The sequence below is a fragment of the Sceloporus occidentalis genome, unplaced genomic scaffold (assembly GCF_023333645.1).
Source record: "Sceloporus occidentalis isolate IW3139 unplaced genomic scaffold, rSceOcc1.0.p SCAF_1, whole genome shotgun sequence".
Classification (NCBI taxonomy): domain Eukaryota; kingdom Metazoa; phylum Chordata; class Lepidosauria; order Squamata; family Phrynosomatidae; genus Sceloporus; species Sceloporus occidentalis.
The window spans coordinates 19208326-19234354 of NW_028316981.1; the positions used below are offsets into that span (position 1 = coordinate 19208326).

A 26029-nucleotide genomic window follows, 5' to 3' on the forward strand; every position below is an offset into this window, starting at 1 on the left:
TTTCTGCCTGTCATTCAGGGGTGAGGTTGGGAGTCTTAACAAGAAAAGTTGGCAAGCCTGATAAACTGGCAACAGGATGTTGAGGGAAGAGGAATGTGGAAGGCATGTTCCTGATCTGATGCCAAGGGCACAAATGGCTATTAGGTGTTTTTTTAAGTCAGACCAATCAACCTTGTAGCCATAGGTGACCCAGCCGTCTTCAGCCTTGGCTAGGGATGGTGGGAAATGTAGTTCCAAGACATCTGAAAGGCACCAGGTCAAGGAAAGCTGGTCTGCAGAAACTGATCTGGCTCTCATTTTGAAAACTTCAGAACTACCTGAATAGTCTCCATCTGTCATGAAGATTGACATGAATCAATGTGGGCTGAACCACTCTACCCACCTGGACTTCATGGAACAGTAGCCCCCAAACAGTACTTTCAATCCTAAAGTTGTAAGAGATCCCATATAAAACCTTCGATTTCTAAATCTGAGAAGGTTCTATTAAACTAAAAGTGCTTTCACCTTGTTCTTACCCTTTTTATGGTGCAGAGAATAACATTGCAGAAAATCAGGTTCCAAATTACATTTTGACCACACATACCATTACTACAGCACTTGCCCAAACAGCATAACTCTGCCTACAGCCTTTTTATATCACTAATCCCCTCTGTCATTCTCTATCATGCTCACACTCCCCTCCCAACTTTATTTTTTCCCCCCAAACAGAAGCTATTGGGATGAAGTCTCAGAAACCATCCTACAAACAGGCCTAAATCCAATTGCTTTTCCCAACAAGAGTAAGCCTACAAAATCAATTGGGTAAAGTTGATTCCCACTGCTTCAGTGGGCCTCTTCTAGTTTGGAATTAGCAGCAGGCCCAAGTCTTTTGAAATGACCTCTAGGTTCCTTACTTTCTTTTCAAAGAAAAAAAAATTACAACTTTTGCACTGGACAAATCTGTATAACCAGTGATTACTAAACCAAATGAAGCTTCCTCATCATACACTGTGGTCTGCTAAGAGTTGAAGAGACCTAATGGGTTGTTCTTCATCTGCATGGACCTACAAGAACAGAGAAGCCATAAAAAACCAGGTAGACCATGTTCGGTTTGGCAAATCACAAGCACTGTAATCCTAATATACGGCTGGTCCAAAACATTTTGCTGCCCAAGGCAAAGAATAAAATGAGGAACCTCCTCTTCCATTCTGCATATAAAATATGACAGCACTAGCAAAGTCATCTTTAATAATGATGGCCTGACAGCATTTTCCACTGAAAAGAACAGCTGCAGAGCAGGCTGCATGACACACAACTCTCTGTGCTTACAGCTCTGCGACTGCCTCACTGTGCCTAATGGTAGGGCTGACTGAAGAGGGCCGCTACATTTCTGTGGCAACACAATTTCTTGGTCATTTTTCTAAGCCTCACCCATGATAGTTACCCTGGATGTCACCTCTTTGACAGACATCTTTGAACTGAGTATGCAAAGGGATCTTCTAGCACCTTTGAGACTAACTGATCTATTCACTCCATGCATCTAAGGAAGTAGACCAAGTTTACAAAAGTTTATACTACAACTTCTTTTGCTCCATTAGTCTCAAAGGTGCTACAAGATCTCTTTGCATACTGATATGCCAGGCTAACATGGATGTATCTCTGAATTTTACATCTTTGAAATGAGTATTTGAGATGGCTTCCAACAAAAATCTCTTGTCATTTTCACTAGCATACACTTCAGGTGGACGGGCTTCCAGTCCACTCAATATAGGCATGTATTTTAAAGATCATCACTTCCTTCTATTTGTTGTTATGTATGTGCCTTCAAGTTGGCTGCTGACATATGGCAACCCCTTGAACTTCATAGATAGGGTCCATAATTCAACACTTTGGTTTTACAATTTCACCTAGAATTAGACAAATTATTGTTGACTCCCAAAGCAATAGTAATCACAAAATAATTTTGTCCCCCAATAATAATAATAATAATAATGGCCTTGGAACCCACACATTTAGAATCCCAGAAACCAAACACATACACAAAAGAAAGATTAGTCAAAGTCATGAGTTTGGTTCAGTCTTTTTATTTTATTTTATTTTTAATTTTTGTCAGATTTCACAAAGAGGTTAATTAAAGAGGCAGTGAGTCAATCTACAGTCCTACACCTGTCATTATGCCTACTCCCCAACAGAGGGCGCTCCCTCTACACCTTTCAAGAACACTCCTACAAACGCCCTCAAACTACAGTTACACAAACACATACACACTATAGTGCCTTGGAGGGGAAGCAGCATCCTTCACAGATACATTATTTTTTCCAAAGCTGCTCCTCCATGGCTGCTTCGACCCTGAAGATATGCAGAGAGGTCACCTGTTGAGGTGGCAGTGGGGAAGCCATTGTTTGAGTTTGGGTTGAGGAGAGAGGGGTCAATCTACCTGAACTCCCCCCTCTTTCCAAACTGCAGCACCACAGAGACGAATGTAGCAGTCCAAAGGGTCAAACAAGATAGGCTGTTGAAGCTGGGAGAGAAGGGAAATACGTGGGTCACAGGACTGTTTTGGACTGTAGTTCCTATCATCCCTCACCACTAGCCACACTGGCTAAAGCTGATGGGAGCTGCAACCCAACAATCACTGGAGAGCCACACATTCTCCTACTATGCTTTAAGCGTTTCTGCTAGACCCAAGTTACCGAGGGAGCAGAAAGGTCTCAGGGTAAGGGATACACAATGCACTAGTGAAGTCTTGGTCTATCTGGCAAGAATCATCAGACCTTAGGGCCTGTAACTGCAAAAATTAAGGAGTCTCCAGGTAATCCCACATCCATAGTACTGGGATTGTCCCATTGGGGAATATCACAGTGTCGGCCTGCCCACCAAAACAGTTGGAAACCATTTGCAATAGCGGTGGTCTCCAATAGAACCTTGTCTGCTCTCCTGTTTAAATGTGGGCTTTGAAAGAGGGAGGAACAGACCTATTTTGGTCAGTATTTTGGATACAGAATTGCATGGTGGATATCCCTTCTGGATCTTCCAAAACGATCCCCCAAAATATAATCAGAAAGAAAGGGGGGAAAGCAATGCTACTCTTAAAGGTCCAAAACAAGTTAAACACTTGAGCAAACATTGCCAAGAGCAGAGATGGCTGAATGACAAGCGATGACCTCTGGTTTCACACTATGATTTTTCTTCCAACGTAAGAGCAACCTGTCTACTATGGGGCAAAGTCTTTCTAAAGGATACACAGTAGCAGCCAGAGAGACAGGAAATAAAGAGACCAGCGTGGCTCCATGGAAGATCCAATGTAAATACAAAGAGAAACATCTGCAAAATTGAAGACCGACCAAATTAGCATATTTGGAAGGGAGGGTGGTATTCTTGCCTCACAAAGAAGCTAAGAAAAACTGGAATGTCACTCTGGATATAGGAACCGAGGGAAGGGGTTGCCCATCAGGGATGGTGAGAACCTGTATGTCTGTGGGGTTCAATAGGCACTAGATTTCCAGCTTCTTGTTGATGAGAAGAGAGCAGGAGCTGAGAGTCCCACCATGTTTGGCTACCTCAGTGCAAGCAGCAGGAATGAGGGTGTAGTCTGGAAGTTTCTGGAAAGGCTAAGAGAAGGAACAAACAGAAACCTGTTAGTTGTCTTCCCATATATGAATCCCATTAATTCTGCCCCTGCAGAGTACAACCAAACGCTGCCAACACAGATAACAATGTTTGACCCTTGTGAGATACCGCATATATTGTGAGACACCACATTGTAGCTGCAACAGGGGAACCATGAAGAGTAGTCTGTGGACTGAAACTTCAACCAAGGTAAAACATTTTTTAATTCTTAAATTTGGACTAAATTTGCATTCTTTATCTCTCCATCACCAAAGGAACATGGAGACTTCTTGAGGAATCCATTGTTCTCTGCCTACAAAAAGGCCTGTGACCTCACTGGAATGGAGACATATTGGATTGCCAAAGAGGGGTCCCTGTTGAGATGCATCCAAGACATTTAGATTTTGAAAATCTCCCTATTGCCACATGGCGACGAGGAGCCTGCCTGCAAAATATATCCTTCATCATAACATCTTTACTAAGGACTGAAACAACATGCAGGCATCTGATTAACATCACCAATTTTTTTTTCTCCTGCTTGGTTTGTAACATCTTGCCTGATGAAGACACCTATGGCGCTTCAAAAGCTTGCAACAAGTATATTGTGCATTTCAGTTGGCCAATAAAGGTATCACTGATGGATTTTTGTTTGGTAATGTTTGACCCTTGTGTAAGGTATCTGCCTCACCCTGCCAAGTCAGACCCAAATTTCATAAAAAGTCAAGGTTTCCCATGACTGGCCTTTTGATGCAGTGAGGCAGCGGGCTTATCACAAGTGTGACCATTTCATTTACAAAGCAGTTCAGCAGGTCAGGATTTCTTCCCTTTGTTACCTGTAGTGGAGCAAGGGAGTGAATGGACTTTAAAGAAAGAAGCCCCAAGAAACCATAATAATATGGGCAAAGCTTTCCCATCCTCCATTATACAGAACTGAGTAGCAGGAAGGGAGAGCAGTATTGCTTTTGTGGAGCAGCAATCTGTTAGTACATACAAGCATGTAAGTCTTGCTTAAACACAAAATGCTCTTTTCGGACAAGCAGCAGGGGGGGTTATTCTCCAGTCATTTGAACCCCCTTCAAAATCTTTTCTACAGCAATTGTTAAGTCCTGGGAGAGGCAGTGTAAGTGATAGCAGCAGCTACTGCTGGTGGTGGCAGTTACCAATGGAGCAGGGAGGCAATTCAGACAATAAAGATGAGACTGGTTTGGAGCCTGAGGGGGAGAGGAAGAGGAAGAGGAGAATGCACTCTAGCTGTGAGCACACCATAATTTCTTCCCCCAACCCCACCCCAGTCAAGACCAGCTGCTTCTTCATTGTCTGAATTACTATGCTTGCCAGCTGCCCAGGAAGGAGAAAATGGAACTGTACAGGCAAGCATTACACTCCATCTACTTGATGCAGGATCTCAGCCATGGAAGCAAATCCTGCCCCTACAATAATTCATCGGTTCGAAACCCTTCCAATATCCCAAATCTTGCCACTTATTTGTCCCACCTAGGTGACAATTCAAAATGAGGAGACTTTTGAATGTGCCTAGAGGCAATTTTATTGGCTGAGTATGCTTCTGAACAAACACACAAATGTGAGAAAGGGCTATGAGACCTGAACATGTGTTGTGGCAAACCGTTGTCTTCTGTGCCCTTTTGAAGCATTATCGGTTCATTACTCTCACCTTCTCAAAGACTCTTGAGGATTAACAATCACTACTACACATAACAGCAGGTCTTGCACAGAAATAAAGCATATAGAATTCTGCCCTGGTTCTTAAGGGTATGCTACAGGTCAACACATAAGCTGTCGCATTTTCACAACAGCCTCTGCTAGCAGTAGCATTTGACTTGGTTTAAGTTACCACAAAATGTGCACAAACAGAACACACATATACAGTGGGCCCTCTCCATATGTGGGGATCCATTCCAGATCCCTCCGCGTATGGGGAAAAACGCATAAGCTCAAACTCCATTGGCCGCAATGGGGGTGTACTTCCACATTTGGTGTGGTGCACAACACAAGCACGTGAGCCATTCATCACCCGCCGGCTTAACCTTCCTCGTAAGGTTAAAGCCGCATATGGCACATCTGCGTATGGTACGGAGGTGCTGTATTCCCTGAAGCCACAGCAATCTCTTCCACTCTTCTGCAATGAACCCCAACCCTCTCCCCCATCTCACAGACACCCATTGATCTTACTTGCACACTGTTGGGGTACTCCTCTGCACTGCGATGCAGAAGGACACTGCTCTTCTGGCCAAGCCGAGCATAGATGCAATTAGCAGCTGGATCATCAGGCACCGTGAGTGTTTCATAGTGGTGATCTGTTAATTGTTCCATGGTCTTTGAGAAAGAAATTGGAGAAGTCAAAAGAGAAGTGAAGTCATTGGAAGATTCATATTCTTGTATGAAATGCAAGGCCAACCTAAATCAAAGCCTACTTCTCCTGTCAAAATTGTGAAATGAAATAACTCATTTTTGTCCTCCCCCTTGATTCCCCTTCTTTGGCTGGTTAATTTTTGGCCTTCCTCTTTCATGGGTGGCTTTACATTCTATACCTATCTGCTCTGCAGCCAACTTAAGAACTGCCTTGCTAGATCACACTTTGATGCTGTTCAAAGAAACTGATGAGCATTAAGTACAGGGTGACCAAAATAAGGTACCTCTATACATAATGCTTTATTAACATGCAGAATTGATTAAATATATGACCTGCAGCTTGGATGGCTTTCATGAAACATAATAGGAATTCAAGGTCTACCAATATAGTTAGCCCTCTGTATCCACAGATACTGCATCCATGGATCCAACCATTCAAAGCTTGAAAGTATTTCTGAAACATATAAATTCCAAAAAGCAAACCTTGATTTTGCCATTTTAAATAAAGGACATAATTTTACTTTGTCATTGTACTTGAGCATCCATGGATTTGGGTATCCACAGGGGGTCCTGGAACCAAACCCCAGCAGATACCAAGGACCCACTGTACTTCCTAGCCATCATGGCTAAAATAACGGCCACATTCAGAAACTGTATACTTCAAGAGAAAATTTGAGATCATTGTCATCTTCTCTCCTACTGCAACTCTCCAGTGGTAACTGGCTGGCTGCTTTTTAGGGAAAAGAATGTTGGAGTGGATGGGTATTTCATTTGAGATCTAGCAAGGGACTTCTTATGTTTATTTTGTTTAAACTTTTGACACACCTCAGTATGAAACAGCTTCTAATATTCCTATACAGATTATGTTTTAGCTGCCTTCAAGATGACCCTGACTTACAAAGACCTAGAGTTTTCTTGGCAAGATTTATTCAAAGGTTTGTCACTGCTTTCCTCGAAAGCTAAAGGAGTGTGATATCCCAAGGTCACCCAGTTGGTTTCCACGGCTGAGCAGGGATTTGAATTCTGGTGTGCTGGAGCTCGAGTCCAACACTCAAATCATTACATATGGCTCCCTATGTAGATATAGCCAGCCTTTAAGGTGAACTGGCTCTGTTACCGTAACTTTGACAGTTAGCCTGTAAAATGAACAGACTGCTTTCTTCCCCTTGGCTTACCAAGGGCTGGCAGAGAAACAAAGAAGTCTCTTCTTCCTGCAGTAGCCTGTTGCATTTTTGATGGGTGTAAAGGAAGGACCTTCTGTCATCTGGCAGGTTTACCCAGTGCCCTTGTTGGGCTTATCCAAAGGACCTCCGTCTTGTTCCACAAGTGTGCTCACTTGCTTACATGGATTTCCTTGTACCAAGCTAGTGCTTTAATGCAAGCCTGGTCTAGAAAGTCTGGGATGATTAAACTATGGTGGAAAAGAGATGAACTTAAGGACTATATAGCTCCTGACAAACATCCACCCTCCAAGCCCTAGTGAGTTTAGGTGTTACCTTCATGGCTTTCTTGGCCACATCACTGCTGCCAATAACAACCGTGTCAGACCCAGCCATGCTGCAGAAGCTGCGGAGATGCAACGTGCCTGAGACAGGAACGGTAGACACAGCAAAATCCTGCACAGAAAAATTTTTGCTTGGACTTCTGCAGAAGCCACTCAGTTACGGTCATGAGCATCCCCTCCTCCCCATCTCCAGTACAGATTGTTCAACAGATCTAGTAGGTGCCGGTGCACTGCAATCCATTTTTGTCCAACAGATCTGGTAGGTACCAAGTTGAAGAAGAGTATTTTATATCAACATAGAGCCAAAGAAGAATTACAGCTGGGTTAGAGAACCTGTGACTGTTACCTGTGACTGTTGTTGGACTGCAATTCTCATCAGTCTTAGTCACGAAGGCCAATAATCAGGAATTTTGGGAGTTGCCGCTGACCAACATATAGTGGGCCACACATTCCTACCAATTTGCCATTTCTGAACTCACATGTGGCTACATGTTAAGTGTCCATCCAGGTCAAGAGTCATCTTCTTTTCAGTACAGTTTCTGCTAGTACATTAAGGCAGAGTATGGGGTGAAAATAACAAATATAGACAGGTATGTGGGGGCTTTTAAACCAGAAATTCAGAGGCCTGTGGAAGTGTGACCTAATGTGATACAGTGGCAGGTGACACTGGGGAACACAGATGAGTGAACCATGGAAAAGCCAGGAGAGATGCAGGCTGCATCTACATTGCAGAATTAATGCAGTTTGACATCACTTTAACTACCATGGTTCAATGCTATGGAGTTCTGTGATTTTTAGTTTTATGAGATATTTCACCTTCTCTGTCAGAAAAAACTGGTGCCACAACAAACTACAGGATTGCACAGGATGGAGCCATGACAGTTAAAGCAGTTTTTAAATATTTTAATTCAGCAGTGTGGTTACACCCACAGTAATCTATTAAGTGGTTTTCAAAATGTGTTCAAAGCAAGCATCACAGTTCATAAGCAAAATTAATAGAGGCAGACATATGTTCTTGAAAGATAAATCAAATAACATTATCAACCTTCTGCTTGCAGTATGTAGAGCAGGGGACTCACACTCATGTTCTTGGGTGCACTGTTCATTCACACAGAACCACAGACCAGGCTGTTCCCCCACATGAACTAAACATACATGCTCAGACAACCATCCCTAATCTGGTGCCCTCTAGATGTTCTGGACTGCAAGATCCATGAGAGTGATAGTCCAAAATATCTAGAAAGCACTGAAATGGCACAGGCTGCCCTAAAACATTCCCCAGACTCTTCCTTTGTGGCGCATAAGGGCTCCTTAGTGGATGAATGAAGAACTACTACAAGGCAGAAATAACTGTCATAGGAAATTATCACAAGGGGGTAAGAAACAGGTGAGAAACAGAATGTTCCCATCATTATTGAGCAATTCATCCCTTATTTCTCCCGTGAATAAACAGTAATGATCCTGGAACTTCTTATTAATGGGGAAACCCCATGAATGGTTTACCAATAGCACGAATGAAATGCTATCATGAAGGTGTGGAAGCCAATAACATTTAATTCACACTATTCACACTATTGCAGAGCAAATACGGGACCTTTTCCAGACTGCATTTCAGTACAGGCAATTCGTTCCCATTGCTACAATTGTTTTTGGAGTGGATTTTTCTCCTATTTTCAGGTGTAGGGCACAATTTTGTTTCAACTTGCTAAAAATAATAATGTAAAATAATGTTGTGAAATATATCATTTATTTTGTTGTGTATAGGGTGGAACCATGATTTTCAGACATGCGCTGTAGTGCCAAAATGGCGATGTGTGAAACATTCAATAACAATATATTAACAATACAAATGGATGTATGCGGAATGCACCTGCATTTCTCTGCTGCTTTTGGAATGTCATTATCACGCAACTGTGTGAAAATATCTGGCGCTGTAGCACTATTGTTCCATTATCTTTCAATAGCACAATTGTAATGGAATTGGTCCTTGTGTAATAATCTCCTTAGTCTGTATCAGAGTAAGAACAAGCAGCAGTGGCTGACTCCCGTTTTCAGTGAGGTGGTAAATCCATTCTGAGTTTCAATTTAAAGTTAAAAGAAACACTTCGAAGCACTGACTCTATTTTGGGGTTGATTCACTGCCCACTGCAATGGAGGCCTCTAGTTGCCACTAGTAAGAGTAATCTGAACCACTGGCCCAGTTCATTGTAAAGAGGGTGAAGTAAAAGGAAGAAGAAAAGGGACAACTGGTGACAGCAGAGAGAGAGAGAGAGAGAGAGAGAGGTGTTTAAAGTTTCAAGCTCACCCTGAAAGCGTCTGCAACCATCTCTGCTCCTCTGTGATTAGTCCACTTGGATATGCCCACAAAGAACTCTCTACCTGTAAAAGGCGTTAATGATAGATGATAGAGTGCATCAGAGCCATCCTTTTTAAACACAGCAGCAAATAAGGTCTCCTTAAGCATGGCTCACAAGCCTACATAACTAAGTTGCTTGATCTCTTAACTTATATCTGACTAGAACCAATGGTGTTTCCTTGCAAGCCATTAGATTTTGGAGCATAGGCCCTCCCCAGGGTAGTCTCTATAGCAAAACATTTTTTAAAAAATCTAGTAGTTTCCATCTTTAGCAGGAGCAGGCCATTTGTAAAGCTAATGGGTCTTGCCAGCTCAATATCAAGCTATTCTCAAATAATTCAGATTACAACAGTTCTTGGTCACAACATGCTGCTGAAGAAATCTCATTTCCTTTCCGACTACTGTGGATATAAAACTGAGAGGAACAGAGCAGTCTGCCAGGGGGCGGGGGTCATGATGTCAGAATTAGAGTCAACCAAAACCAAAGTCTTCAGGCTTCAACCCTGAGACTCCTGGCTCTACTACATCACTGTCTACAACTGAACATAAGGATCCCTTCTAGGATGTCCAAGAGCATATTGAGCAGGGAGCAAGCTTGTTTTCTGTTGCTCCAGAGCAGGGGTAGGCAATCTTTTTGAGCCGGGGGCCGGGTTGCTGTCCCTCAGACAACTGGGGGGCCGAAGCCAAAAAATAATTAATTAATTTTTTTTTAAAAAAAATTAAATATATAAATAAACCAGGACAAATGTAGGACAAAATTTTCAAATGGAAGACACTTTTTTTAAAAAAATGGAGGACACACGAAAAAATTTGCTGATTTTTTAAAAAATGTTAATATAAATGCATGTTTCCGAGGCTTCTATAGACAATTGCCCCCCAAAGGCCCCAGCGGCAATCGGCGGCAGGACCGGGCTGGGGCCAGTCCCAAGGCCTCGCCGGGCCGCATCCGGCCCGCGGGCCGCAGGTTGCCTACCCCTGCTCCAGAGGGATGATGTCAGGGATGATGGGAGTTGTTGCTCTTCACCTCTGGCTCGAACTCACCACCTTGTTACGCACCGGCGCTGACCAGTTTTGGCCAGTGGTTAAAGCTTTGCTCTAAAGCAGCAGAGTTACAGAGAATAGGCTGAAGACCCTGACAAACTCTCCAAGCCTTCTCACTCTTGCGTCCACAGAAGTCTTCCCACTTCTTCAGGATCCAGCTGGCTCTTGTATCTTCACCCAAGACACCAGACAACTCAGTAGTCTTATATAAAAGATCTACTTTATTCTACTATATACAGCTCCAAAACTATCCAATACAACTCCCCACTACTACCCACAAAATACATTGGGATTCATAGCCATTATTATAGTCATTGGATAATACCACCCACTCTTGTCAGTTTCCACCCAGTGGGCGTGTACATCCACTCTCATTGGTTCTCTTGGTTCAACCCATAATTAATGATTTAATCATTTCACCTTGTCCACTTTAACAATTCTCAGGTGTGTTCAATTATCCACTTTACATTTCTGTCCTTGGCATTTAGGACTTGCTAATTACATTACTTTTTACACCTGTGTGGCTTCTATTTGCTTCTGCTGAGTCACCCTGACTCTCACATACATGTTTTATTTCTTTCACTGTATATCCCATGTTGCTTTTTCCTTAACAACTATGACATGGAACAATGGATTCAAACTACAGGAAAAGAGATTCCACCTTTAGGAACATTAGGAAGAACCTCCTGATGGTAAGAGCTGTTCAACAGTGGAACATGCTGCCTTGGAGTGTAGTTTAAACAGAAGGTGTTTGGCAATCAGTTGGGAGTACTTTGATTGTGTCTTTTTGCATGGCAGGGGGTTGGACTGGATAGTCCTTGGGATCTCTTCCAACTCTATGATTCTATGATTAACTATGATAGTGGCATTTGTGGTTTGGTTCACCCTAAGATATGTTTTTAGATGGAAAGGCTCAGCTCTAAAATATACAAATTAATCATGAAAAGTATCTCTGAGCATGCTCAAAGCATGCTCAATACTGACCTTCATGTCATCTGGAATTAGAGGAGAACAGTTTTCAGTTTTAAAACCCTGACTTCAAGGCAGCCTTGACCCTCCTTTATTTTTCGAAGCAATTCACCACCCGCTGCTGGGGGTGGGGAAGCACATGCTCTCAAAATCCTGTCAACCACTCTATTATCTACTATGTTATAATTATCCTCATTAATCATTTATACAGCATTTTCAATAAGAAAAGTGATTTATAAGGCTCTCTCTTCACACACAATCTCCATGAGGTACTTAATGCCTTCATTTTATCAGCTCTAAGCATAACCCCTTCATTTCCTGACCTCTCCTTAGAACAAAGATTGCTTGTTTTTATTATTTTTTAAATTTTATTATTATTTGTTTTTATTATTGTAACAGGGTCAATTACCTGTGAAAAGAACATCACTTCCGTCCAAAGTGGCTCCCTCATCTGTAACCTCAACCACCCGCAGCTTCAGCTCCTCCAAGACCTTCTTGACACTGCTGATCTGGAACAACAGAGGGGAGGAACATGATGACAAAGAGCTTACAAAATTCAGCAGGCATAACTGTTTGCACTCACCCTAAAGGCTGGATGGACAAGGAGGGAACTACAGAAAATGATGGCTGTGTGATGTATGGGGGATGCAACCAGGTACAGGTGGGGTTAAGAAAATGCACACAGAGCAAAGGAAATGGCCACTACATTAGCATTAATGTGATAACTGTGCATGATTTTAAACCTGACAAACATACAAATATGTCCAATTCAGTTCCTTCAAAGATAGGTTCATACTCTACTCTCTTGGTGCTCCTCTGAGGGGGAAGCACAAAACAGCCACTACCACCGCCATTTTCTGGTATTCAAAAAAGCCAGACGTGGTGCAGTGGCAGAGAAAGAAGAGAGGACCGATGGTTCTTTTAGGTGTTCAAGGAATGGACTAAGCTCTTGTCTTTCACTACTCTATTCAGAGAATGAGATTGGTTTCCTTTTTGATAGAGTTAAGGTACAGCACTTACACTGACCCATGGATAAGTGGGGTCAATTTTTTGACTAAAATTTCTTGACTTGTACATGTGTACATACAGAAATCCATCTTCAGGTAGCAAATGGCTTGCCAGGAAAGTCCCAATCCTATCAATGCTAAACAGGCTTCACAGGCCTATACTTGGGGGAATGCAAAAAACAGGAACCACATTGAAGGCACCAAAATTTCCTCCCTACAATGGGTATCGCATGGGGCAAGCTACTCAGTGGCTCTTGCCAATGGATTTACTCCATAGCCATTGGAATTATCAAAATGAAAACTAGAGACAACTCCTATACCTTTCATGATTGTGCAAAAGATGTAATTTCAGCAGGTTTTGCTTGTCATGCAACCAGGTAACCAACAACACCTGCTGGGATTCCTTCTTCTACACAAGGCTCAAGAGCCCTCTCCACTTTTCACTTTGGCAATTTTAATACTGTAGTCATATAATCACAAACTACGAACAAGCATGCCATATGGAAGCAATCACCTCTTGGAGTGAATTGAAGTGGACTCCACTTAGCAAACTTTACACAAACATCACCATACAGCATACAGATTCAAAACCATATAATCTTAGCGAATTGCTTATTTGAAGATTAAACTGTGTTACTTTTTTGTTGTTGTTTTAATTTGTTTGTTGTTGGTGCCTTCAACTTGTTTCCAACTTATGGCAACCCAAAGACAACCTATCATGGGGGTTCTCTTGGCAAGATTTGTTCAGAGGGGGTTTACCATTGCCTTCCTCTGAGACAGAGAAAGTGTGACTTGTCCAAGGTCATGCAGGGAGTTTCCCTGGCCGGCCGGGGATTCAAACCCTGGTCTCCAGAGTCTTAGTCCAATGTTCAAATAATAATAATAATAATAATAATAATAATAATAATAACTTTTATTTTTATACCACTTTTCCAAAAGATCAAAGCTGTGTACACAAAATTTAAAATCAGTTGCAAGCACATCATAAAATAGATAAAACCAATAACACAATACAATATACAAATCTAAAACAGGCATTCGAAAGGGTGAGCCAGGAAGTTGATGGGATCAAAGTACATTAGTTCATTTTCCAGAGGGGAAGGCTTGACAGAAGAGGAAAGTTTTTAGCCTCTTTTTGAATATTTCTAGAGGGGTGATCAGGCAGAGTTCCTTGGGAAGACTGTTCCAGATTTTTGGGGCCGCTACTGAGAAGGCCCTCTGGGATGTAGTAGTGTATTTAGATGATGGAATTTCTAGCAAGTTCTTCCCGGTTGTTCTGAGTGTGCGGGGCGGATTATATGGGGGAATGCAGTCCCTCAAGTAACTCGGGCCCAAGCCATGTAGGGCTTTATAGGTAATAACCAACACCTTGTATTGTGCTCGGAAGCGAATAGGCAGCCAGTGCAGATCTTTCAGAATAGGTGTTATGTGGTCAAACCTGGAAACACCAGTGATCAATCTGGCTGCCATGTTTTGTACTAGCTGAAGCTTCCCTTTGGCCCAGGTAGGGTCACAGCTGGTGTATCAACCGAAGTTGATAGCAAGCACCTCTGACCGCAGCATCTACTTGAGATGACAACTGCAGAGACGAGTCCAGAAGTACTCCTAGACTGCGAACTTCGTCCTTCAGAGGAAGTGTGACCCCATTCAGGACAGGTGGATAAACTTCCTTCCCCAGGCCTGGGGAACCTATCACCAGTACTTTTGTTTTCTCTGGATTCAAACTGAGTTTGTTTTCCCTCATCCAACCCATTACCGACTCCAGGCAGGCGTTCAGAGAAGAGACGCCATCCTTAGTCACTGAATCAGTCGGGGGCACAGAGAAGCATATTTGGGTGTCATCAGCATACTGATAACACCGTGCCCCGTGTCTCCGGATGATTTCTCACAGAGGTTTCATGTAAATGTTAAACAAAGTGGGGGACAGAATAGCTCCCTGAGGGACACCAGATGTGAGTTCCCTCTTAGAGGAGCAAGTGTCCCCCAACTGCACCATCTGGAATCTGCCCGAGAGGTAGGATTGGAACCACTGGAGCTCAGTGCCTCCAATGCCCAGCTCCCTCAGGCGTTCCAGAAGGATTCCATGGTCAATGGTATCGAAAGCCGCTGAGATGTCCAAGACCACCAAAAAGGTCACACTTCCCCTGTCGATGCCCAGACGGAAATCATCAACTAAGGCGACCATGGCAGTCTCAACTCCGTATCCCGCTCTGAAGCCAGTTTGAAATGGGTCCAGATAATCAGTTTCATCCAAAACTGCTTGGAGTTGGAAGGTAGCCGCTCTCTCGATCACCTTACCTAAAAATGGCAATAATGAGACCGGTCTGTAGTTATTTCTTATCGGGGGTCTAGGGAGGATTTTTTAAGCAACAGTTTAACTATTGCTAATTTTAAACTAGATGAAAATTTTCCCTCCCTGAATGATGCATTAATTATACGTTGTAATAATGATGTCACAGCATCACCACCCTGGGTGGTCAGCCAAGAAGGACAGGGATCGAGAGAGCACGTCGTCTTCCTAACATTTCCAAGAAGCTTGTCCACTTCATCGGTATGAACAAACTCAAAGTGATCCAGTTTAATGGAGTCCACGGAAGCTCTGGATACCTCTTCTATTGTTTCTGTTGAAATGCCAGCGTCGAGATCAGCCCTTATCCGAGAGATTTTATCTGCGAAGAAGTTGTTAAAATCGTCACAGCAGGCCTTAGTTGGTTCTAAAATAGGGTTCAGAGTGGGAGGAAGCTGAGTCAGCTCCCTCACAACCCTGAACAGCTCTGCTGGACATGACTCTGCAGACGCAATACGTGCAGCATAGAAAGAATTCTTTGCTGCACCTATTGCCACTCCATAGGACTTCAAAAGAGCCTGATGGAGTGTCTTGTCAGATAAGTGCTGGTGTCTCTGCCAGCTGCGCTCTAGTCGTTGCACAGCCTGCTTCATTTCCCAGAGATCTTCCGTATACCAGGGTTTCTTATTGGAAGCGGGCCAGAAAGGACGCTTAGGAGCGGTACTGTGTATAGCCCTGGAGAGGTCGTTATCCCAGATGTTGGTCTGGGTATCAACAGAATAGCCATCAGATCCAACCATAAACCCCTCTAAGGCTTCTTGGAACCTTTTGGGTTCTATCAGCCTTTGAGGGTGGACCATCCTAATAGGTCCTCCACCCCCGGGGGGGATTAGGGTAGTGGCCTTAAATCGCACCTCGACCAGGAAATGGTCCGTCCATGATAGAGCAGAGGTACTACATGCCTTTGCCCATGGACTATCCCAATCCGTACTAAAGACCACATCGAGCATATTACCTGCGCAATGCGTTGGACCCGTGACTAACTGGGACAGGCCTATGGCTATCATGGAAGCCATGAACTCCCGAGCTGCACCTGTCAGATCTTGTGAGCCAGCCTCGAAAGGGATGTTGAGGTCCCGCAGAACAAGAAGTCTGGGAGACTCCAGCACCAGTTCCGAGACAAGCTGTGTCAGCTCGGCTAGGGAGTCTATTAGCCCACAGAGTGGACGACAGACCAACAAATCACTATTCTATGCTGGTTCTCTCAGTTTCTGCATTTCTAAATTGGTTTTTCTTCTGTCACTGTTTTCCACTATTTAAGGTTATGTCTTATTGTGCTTTTGCATCATGATAAACTTTGTTTGGGGAGACACCCAAAGAACCTAGGCTGTTGAGCTGTATAGAAATATCGTAAGTGAAATAACAAAATGCCAAGTACCCAAATGGGCCTGTTCTTGTGACTCATGACTACAAAGAAATCACCACTTGCTTGCTGTATTGCATATACTATGTCTTAAGTCTAGATGTGGGGAAGAGAAGGAAAAGTGTTACATCAAGACTAAATAAGGTGGAAATGTGAAGAAAATTAAAGAGAGTGGCCACTCAAGAGAGTCTGATGCCTGAGGCAATAGAGCAAATGGTGTTCTCCACTCACCTAAATCATGGTGCGCAGTATCCCAAACCGACTGAGTTATTATTATCATGGGGTTTTCTTGGCAAATATTTTCAGAGGGGTTTGCCATTGCCTCCGTCTGAGATTGAGAGGGTGCAAACCCTCAAAATCCCATCAACCATTCCTTTGCTTATGTTATAATTATCTTAATTAATCATTACTAAGCCTAATCACTATTAATCCTCATTAAGCCCAAGGTCAGTGGGTTTCATGATCAAGCTAGGAAGGCATCTGAGGAAGCAGACTTAAGTCTATGAAAGCTCATGCTGCAAACTTCTTTCTTTCAGTTAGTCTCAAAGGTGCTGTAAGATTTCTCTACATACCTGGCCTCCAGAGTCCTAGTCCAACACTCAAACCACTATGCCATGCTGGCTCCTACACTCTGGCAACACTATAAATAATTGACAATTTGGGCATCTGAGCCACCCAAAACAGGTCTGGGTCAGCCACCTCACTATGCCTGATCATTGGCCCATTCTTGTTACCACCTCATCAGTTTCAGCAGTTGGTCTTCTCTTTATAAAAGCCATGGTTAGCTAGCAACAGTTGATGTTACCAGAGTACGCCAAAGTAGTCATACAAGCCAGAGCAAATGCCAAACTACATCTCTATTTAAGAAGGAGAACCTTCTGCAGAAAAAGAGCTGTGTAAGGAAGAGGGAAAGAAAAAGGAGGCAGTTTCTACTTCTCCTTTCTCTTTCAGGGGCAGTAACTCAGTCAGCACCCAAAGCCCCCTTCTACCCAACTGTTTGGAAAAAATAAATGAATAGATGGCAAGCTTTTCCCTCACTAGAGACACACAGACGAGGAATTCCAAACAGGCTGAGATTCTCGTCTGTGGGTTGGGTAAGAATGCCAGAGCCCTAGCTGAGATGTATGACCTTTAACTCGATCTATTCTTTTATTTCATGTTCATTCCACAGAGGCTCCTAAGCTGTTCTCATTTTACGGATGACTCAGAGACCTCTGTCCCTGCACACACACCATTTTAAATTTAATTTCTACAGATTTGCTGTTCTGTTGACAATGTCAAAGCTTGCTTTTGCATGAAATTCAGGGTCCTGATTTTCACTGTTATACTTTTAGCTTTTGCTCTTGTACTCAGACCTGGGAAGCAACTATTTCCTTGCAATGTATTCCTTTTTTCCAATAGCAAAGTTAGAGTTACACTATATAAAAGTGTATAACGATGAGGGATAGCCACCCTTTTTGTGGTCTAACCATAACTGGTGTGGCTTCACTGATAGTGGAGGAGAAATTTCACACATTTCAAGTGCTGGATCATTCTCTTGTGAGTGTTGAGGCAACAACAAGGTAGATAAGAAGAAATTATATTTGTGCCACAGGCCAGTATCTTGTAGGATTTAGCCTTGTTCTTAATATAAATAAAAAGTACCTAGTTACTGTAATTTTGATAAATGGGAAGGTAAAAATAATTGCACTGATTGGGGGCTTTGGAGCTATAACTGCAATGAATTCCTTTAAAAGTAATTTTCCAAGCTCTGGTGTTACTTCTGTGATTCAGATTAGTGCTTGGTAATGGACTGCATTTTTGCATCCCATAAATTTACATGATACTTTAAAGTACATATAAGATAGATATAAACTTGTTCTTATTCTTGTGTGCCTTGAAGTCATTTTTGTCTTATGGCAACCATGACACAAAACTTTGAAAAGGTTTCTTCGTAAGATTTGTTTGGGGAGGGGTGCTTTGCCTCCTCATGAGGCTGAGAGAGTGTGACTTGCCTAAAGTCACCCTTAGGTTTTCATAGCTGAGTGGGGATTTGATTCCTTATCTCCAGAGTCCTAATCCAGTGCTCAAACTACTACACCACACTGGCTCTCAGAAATAAGAAATGCTAAGGTAAATATATAGTATATGGAATATATGGAAACCCACTCAGTGACCTTGGTCAAGTAGCACTCTCTCAGCCTCAGAAGAAGGCAAAGGCAAACCCCCTCTGAACAAATCTTGTCTAGAAAACCTAGTGATAGCATAGGTTCACCAAACAACAAATAAAATACTTACACACACACACTTGCTACACACAAGTCAAAATATTTCACTTTTCTGTAAGGCGTTTCTTATGTTCTTGAGTCTATACAGTCACAGTTATGCCACACAAGGAAAAATGGCAGTTAAAGTGCAATAACAGTGTTATAATTCTGCAGTATTAATGGGCTGCACACATTACATTGATATGCGCTGCTTTATCCTCTAAACACATGGCTTTAAAAGAGAAAGAAATGAACAAGTGGCATGCTCTAGTTTTGTATTATAAAAGCTGCTTATCCAACCACCACCCTATATTTCCCTCTAGGATCTTCCAATAAGTAAAGAAAATCTTTCCTACTCCTAAACATCAATTTCACTTTTCTGATGACACCATCATATGGGACACAAGGGACATGTAATAAAACTTTTGCCTATAAAGGACAGGACCGTGTTCAATTCCTATTAAATATATTTCAGCTTCATTGATCAATAAAAGCATAGCTATATTAAATTCAGGAGAGCCAGCATGGTGTAGTAGTTTGAGCACTGGTCTAAGACTCTGGAGATCGAGGTTCAATTCCCGATTTGGGCAAAAAAGCTCACTGAATGACCATAGGCAAGTCATACCCTCTCAGCCTCAGAGGATGGTAATGGCAAATCCCCTCTGAAGAAACTTGCCAAGAAAACCCTAAGATAGGTTCACCTTAGGGTTGCCATAAGTCCAAAATGAATTGCAGGCACACGACAACAACATATTAAATTCATGGCTATGGCAAATGAATAAATGTAAGTCTAATCTTGCATTATATTGACTCCATGCATCTGATGAAGTAGACTTAGGTCTAAAACACGCTGCAGAAATAATCCAGTTCGAGAACGCTTTAACTGCCCTGGCTCAGTCCTAGGAAATCTTGGGAAGTGTAATTTATTGTGGCACCAGAGCTCTCTGACAGAGAGGCTAAATGTCTCACAAAAATACAGTTTCCAGAATTCCCTAGCATTGAGCCAGGGCAGTTACTGTGGTCTCAAATTGGATTATTTCTGCAGTGTGTTTTGGACATTAGCCTATGAAAGTTTAAGATACTAACTGCTTTCTTTCAGTTAGTCTCAAAGGTGCGACAAGAGCCCCTTTGCATACAATGAGTAAATGTGTGTCTCTTTTGCCAAATGTACACACCTCAATGGTCCAATGCCAATAGGGATTTCCCCTGTATGTACAGAAAAGTAAAATGGAGAAAAATAAAATGTACATGCATAACAGGATTGAACCAAGACATTTTGCTGTCTGAGGTGACAGACAAAATCTTTTCACTCTAACTAGAACGGCAGTTCTCACTTGACTACTGGTGATGGGATAGGGTCCTGTATCACATCTGAAAGAGGAGGCACATTCAAGGGGTCCTGCACAGATTGTGTGGCATACACAACTCTAGTCTTCCAACACAATGAAACAGCTGGGAGTTCAGAAGGAAGAGCCAAAAAACTGCCATCATCTGAGAGCTGTGGGCCAAAAGGGTAACTTTTCCAAGCTCTGCCTTGCAAGCACACCATTTCTTGCATGGGAATAACATCTGCATGGAGCAGCCCCCTAAAGTAGAGGAAAGCATGTTGTTTTTCAAAAGTTATTAACTAACCATTGCCTCTCCCTGTTGAGTTTCAACCAAAGCTGTTTTTTATTCAAACCAGGGTTTTTGGGAACTGATCCACTGCTGGGAAAGGAGCTTTTCTTAGAGGAGGCGGAATTAGCTTGTTCTTTTGTGTTTCCATATTATGATTCATTGTGTTATAGCTGTATCTTTTTTACAAAATTATGTTGTGGGCCACCATGAGCCCATGTTAAGAAAAAGGCAGGAAATCACATAAGGAGAAACACATGACAGAATTCTTTCTTCTTCACTCAGAACCAACTTCCTCTGGTACTTTGATTAACTTCAGACGGCAAGAAAACATGGGACCAATTATTCACCAAGGCTGAGGACAAATGTGTATGGATACACTCTTGAATCCAGTAAGCAAAAATGGAGCGGGGAAACAGGCCACGAGGGATGGATGAAGCGTGATTTAATTGCTGAAACAACCAGTCAGAAAACAAGGGTGGGATTAATCTCAGAGGTTCCTATCAATGAACAGATGGGACCTACTATTGGGAGGGTTTAACAGACAACTAGACACTGCTGCCAGCCTTTTTCTGAGAACAGAGATCTGTTAAGATAGGGCCAGAGACTTAACAGAATGCTTCAAAGCATGTTTACTCTTACACAAGTCGCACTGTATCCAATAAGATTTACTCCCCAGTAAATACATTCAGGGTTGCAGTCTCAGACAATTCAGTTTATGATCTTAGGAAAGCATGCCATGACGAATTCTGAGAGTCCCCTTAATCCATGACTCTATTTCATTTTTTTTAAAGCAGTTCAGCACAATTCAGCACAATTAGGCAGAACTAATTAGAGGATTATACTCCCTGCCAGAGCTGTACACAGCCACTTTTCTGTTCACCTATGGTGCTCTGGAGTTGCCTCCAGGGGACTTGACAAGCCTATTTTGGACAGCTGGAGAGAAACTGCTTCTCGCTAATGCATTCAACAAGGTAGCTATTAATTTCTGCCAACTTGTTTACAAGGCTGTTCAAGACAGTTTAGCACAGATCTCTTAGCTACAAACACAAGTTACCTCATCTCGTCGTGAGGGCATCCATGGCCGCGTGAGCAGCGCAGTGTCTCCTTGTATCACTGCCAGATCCCCCACCAACGTGGAATAGGAGAGGCCCTCATCTGCAGCCAACTCAATGACTTGCAGCCCTAGCTTCTGACGCAGGATCCCAGTGTAGACACCATATTGCCGGTGAGCCTTGGCCAGATCCACTGGCTCAGCCCCACTGTCAGCCCCATCTGCTGTAGTGTCTGCTGTACCAAATGAGGAGGGGATGCAGCGGACAATGGCATGAGTGTACTTGCCAAAAGAGGAGATGCTGGCCATGGTCTAGAAGGAGAAATAAAAGAACATACTATTTAGGATAACAAATGAGCCACTTTTTAAAATCAAATCTGAAAAACACATTAACATGCAGCCTTAGCCCTCTATTCTGCATCCTAGAAACTGGAAAGAAACATTTGTGGCCCAAAGAAATATAATTCACAATGAAGCATGCAATATGCTGTTGAATAAGGATCACTGAGTTCACATTTAGCTATGATGCTCATCATAGTCCAGATAGAAGGAAGTAGTGGTGCCATTCTATTCTTTTTTGGTCAGATCTGGAATCCTATGTCCACTTTGAAGCACCACAAAAAAGACATTGACAAGCTGGAATGTATCCAGAGGACAGGGACCAAGATGGTCAAAGGCCTGGAAACCAAGCCTTATGAGAAATGATGTAAGGATCTGGGTATGTTTAGCTTGTACAAGAGAAGACTGAGAGGTGACATGATAGCTATCTTTAAATTTCTGGAGGGATGTGATGTAGTAAATGGAGCAAGCCTGTTTTCTTGGATTCAATAGACTCCCATTTATAGGAAAAGAAATTCCACCTCTGAATTAGGAAAGATTTCTTTACTAAAAGTGCTGTTTACTTAGTGGAATGTGCTGCCTCCATGGTGGACTCTGCTTCTTTGCCAGTCTTTAAAAAGAGGTTAGATGGGCATCTTTCAGGAGTGCTTCAATTGTGTATTCCTGCATGGGAGAGAGTTGGACTGGATGGCCCTTGTGGCCTCTTCCAACTCTAAGATTTAGTGATTCTAAGAGATTACAAACTATTTACACACCCACTAATCTACCCTAGCTGGTTGTTTTAAGATTAAAGGGAAATAGCTCTTTTTCCTGAGCTCCTGTAAAGGAAAGGTAAAATATAAATGCAAAGCAAAACGGATGACTCATCCCAACAGAGAACAGAAATAAAGGAAGCAGCCAAGCCCAAACATCAGTTTTGTACATCCCACTCTTACCTACTCTGACCAGCAACAGCATGCCTGCATTTCAGCTAGGTACTTTCCCTGCCCAGCTACTCTTGAGATGCCCGGCGCCCAAAATGAATCATCATCATCATCATCTCTTTCCTGCCTCTCTCCTTAACTAATTGTTAATTAATTAACTAATTGTTAACAACAATTAACAGACAAACAACATCAGTTAAAAAGACCTCAGTTAAAACACATCAGTTTTAAAAGGACAAATAAAATGGACACATATTAAAACAATAGAGACTGGTTTTTAATGTTCTTTTAAATTTGGACAGCGTATTCAGCTGTTGAGTCTCTTCCGGCAGGTCATTCCAAAGTCTAGACTCTAGAGGCAGCTGAAGAAACAGTCCTCTGGCTGACTGGAGTAAATGTCTGCCAGAGGACCTGTGTATATGGCACAGATTATATGGGAGGATGCAGTCCTGTAAGTAACCTGGACCCAAACCATGTAGGGCGTTAAAGGTAATCACCAACACTTTGTACCTTGTCCAGAAACTAATTGGCAATCAATGGCATGATTTTAATGTTTGTGTTGTATGATCGCTCCTGGATGTCCCAGTAAACAATCTGGCTGCCGGGTTTTGAACTAACGGAAGTTTCCAAATTTGGTGCAGAATTAGCCCAGTGTACAGTACACTGCAAAAGTTCAGCCTTGAGATTACCAGTGTGTGCACTACCATCTTTAGGTCCTCCAGCTCTAGGAAGGGGCATAGTTTGCGTTTCAGCCAAAGCTGATAGCAAGCACTCCTAGCCGTCACATTTATCTGAGCTGTCATGTAGAGCAACAGATGCAGAAGCACCCCAAACAGTGAACACAGTCTTTCAGAGGGAGTGTGACCCCATCCAGAACTGGTTGACACACCCTCAAAGCACAGTATGGACTCTTGAGAGTAAGCACCTCTATCTTTGTCTGGATTCAGCTTCAGTTTGTTTTTCCTCATCCAGCCCACTACCTCCTCCAGGCATTAATTCAGTGTGTGTCAAACAGTTAATGTAAACTTAAGCATGCCAAACACTGTGCTCTAAGCCCTTCCTGCTTAGGTTGCGGTTTTAATTAAACCTTCAGCCATCCAGTATACAACTATCAACTTTTCTTATCTTACCCTTATGGGTGAAAGTGATAATTTGCAGGAAGGGGATGGAGGAAATATCTTCCTATGGCTCAGGAATCACTTGAGAAAGCTATATCCATTCCCCTCCAGACTATGTGGGTCAGCTTCTCTCATGTAGACGCTTTCCCAATGTGTTGGACTACAAATGTCCATCTCCAGCCAGCTGGTTGAAAATCATGGCAATTGTTGTGCAAGACACGAGAAACATTCTACTTTGGGCTGATGTGTACAGAACTAAACTTGGGGGAACTAGGCACACATCACTTTCACCATCACTGTTTCCATCTGTGTCTGGAACATAGGTAGGGGAGCATTAAAATTACATATCTCCTGGACTCAACCCTGTAGCCTGTGATCAAAGGGCCAAAGGTTCCACCAAATCCTAGGTTCCTGAGAGGCTACAGTCTTCTAAAGGCCAGCCAATGGTGCCAGAGGGCAATAATAGATTTCAACTTAGTATCAAGCTGATTAGATAATTGCTTCCAAAGGGAGGCCAATTGAGGGATCAATGCCCTGCACAGGGAATAAGACTGCTTGGTTATATACATTCTGCAATCATTCAAAGCTCAAAAAGTTAGTACAAGACACTGAATATCCAGCTATTTGGGAATCCTTTTTTCGAGGTTCATGCACAGCTGTGTGCCTACAGAGAGAGAGAGACCACATACATTTTTTAAAAAAAATGTCTGTGAAAGCAACATTATTTGAAGCATTTCTAAAACAATGGCCATGAAGAAAATAAAACTTTCAAAGTATAGCATGACAGCTAACTTTTCTCAAGAGGCAAGAGAAGCAGCTGAGCAAAAATATCTACGGGTCAAGGAGCATGACTACAGTGGGTTGCAGAGCTCTCTCCCATTCTCCATGGCCAGTAGAAAAAGAATAATGTCTGCAAACTATTCAAATCTGCTGCAGTTGCATCTTTTACATTTCAGTGGATGCTTTAAAAAAAAAGTCCAGCTATCCTCAGTGCAGAGGTTATACATGTCTGCTGCACATCATGGTACAAAATGCTGATGTGGCCTGTTGCAGTGCCTTTTATAAAATCATGCAGAGCATTGAATTAACAGTTTAAAAACTCAGAGGCACCAGATCCTGTCTGCACTTGGAAGCTAAGCAGGATCAGCCCTGGTTAGTACTTGGATAGGAGATTACCAACGAATACCAGGTGTTGTAGGCTATATTTTAGAGGAAGAAATTGGCAAACCACATCTGAATATTCCTTGCCTAGGAAAGCCCTACAAAATTAATGGGACTGACATCAGTCGACAATTGACTTAAAGGCACATATCCAAGCATGCACGCATGCGCGCGCGCGCGCGCGCACACACACACACACACTCTTCCAGGTCAACATTCTCTGAAAATGCCAGCCACAGATCCTGGTGAAACATCAGGAATAAACTCTTCTAGAACATGGCCTCATAGCCCAAAAAACTATGGATGCTGGCCATGAAAGCCTTCAACTTCAAATTAAGGAACAGCTACACTTATGAGAGCCAATGATAAAAGCCTGGGGAGGATGCCACAGCCTTTTTCAGAGGCTATCTGATTTCCTTGGCGAAAGCAACTTGTTTCTAGATGCTCTGTTTGACTTCTCAACTTGGATTTTTCAACTTCAGACTGACCATTCTGCTTTGCTGGAACCCTTGACCTTCTTGGACGACTCAACTACATTCTTGGTTTGATCCTCTGGCTTGCACCTGGACTGACCACGGAGCTTGTTTTTGGACTCTGCCTTTGGCTTGTAAGTCTGCCATTCAAGATTTGCCTTAACTCCACAAACTCTGTGTGGAGTTCTCATTTTTATTCGTTATCAGTAGTTGTCTGATTTCCCGGACAACATCAGAAAGTGTGTGCACTAATAGAACACTGCTGCCATTTTTGGGGAAGGTGATCGAGAGGGCGGTTGCAATCCAGCTTCAGGGGGTCTTGGATGAAACGGATTATCTGGACCCATTTCAAACTGGTTTTCGGGCAGGTTATGGGGTTGAGACAGCCATGGTCGCCTTGGTCGATGATCTCCGTCTGGGCATCGACAGGGGAAGCGTGTCCCTGTGGTGCTTTTGGACATCTCAGCGGCTTTCGATACCATAGACCATGGTATCCTTCTGGGACGCCTGGCAGAGGTGGGAATCAGGGGCACTGCGCTTCAGTGGTTCCAGTGCT

At 42.8% G+C, this 26029-nt stretch overlaps 1 protein-coding gene across 3 annotated transcripts in view; it reads right to left on the minus strand.

Annotated features, from left to right (window-relative positions):
• Positions 1-2047: 2047 nt before the first annotated feature.
• The window catches only part of LOC149321041 (N(G),N(G)-dimethylarginine dimethylaminohydrolase 1-like), a 49939-nt gene continuing 25957 nt past the window's right edge, over positions 2048-26029 (minus strand). For 2 of the 3 annotated variants that reach the window (XM_089514870.1, XM_089514852.1), the window contains exons 2-7: positions 21463-21771; positions 12238-12337; positions 9768-9841; positions 7455-7574; positions 5779-5922; positions 2048-3590 (exon numbers count right to left, since the gene is read on the minus strand). In XM_089514870.1, the coding sequence (XP_089370996.1) occupies positions 3474-3590; positions 5779-5922; positions 7455-7574; positions 9768-9841; positions 12238-12337; positions 21463-21768 (861 nt within the window). In that variant the 5' untranslated portion in view covers positions 21769-21771 and the 3' untranslated portion in view covers positions 2048-3473. The remainder of the gene's footprint in view (positions 3591-5778; positions 5923-7454; positions 7575-9767; positions 9842-12237; positions 12338-21462; positions 21772-26029) is intronic. The other variant, XM_089514862.1, reaches the window with a different exon arrangement.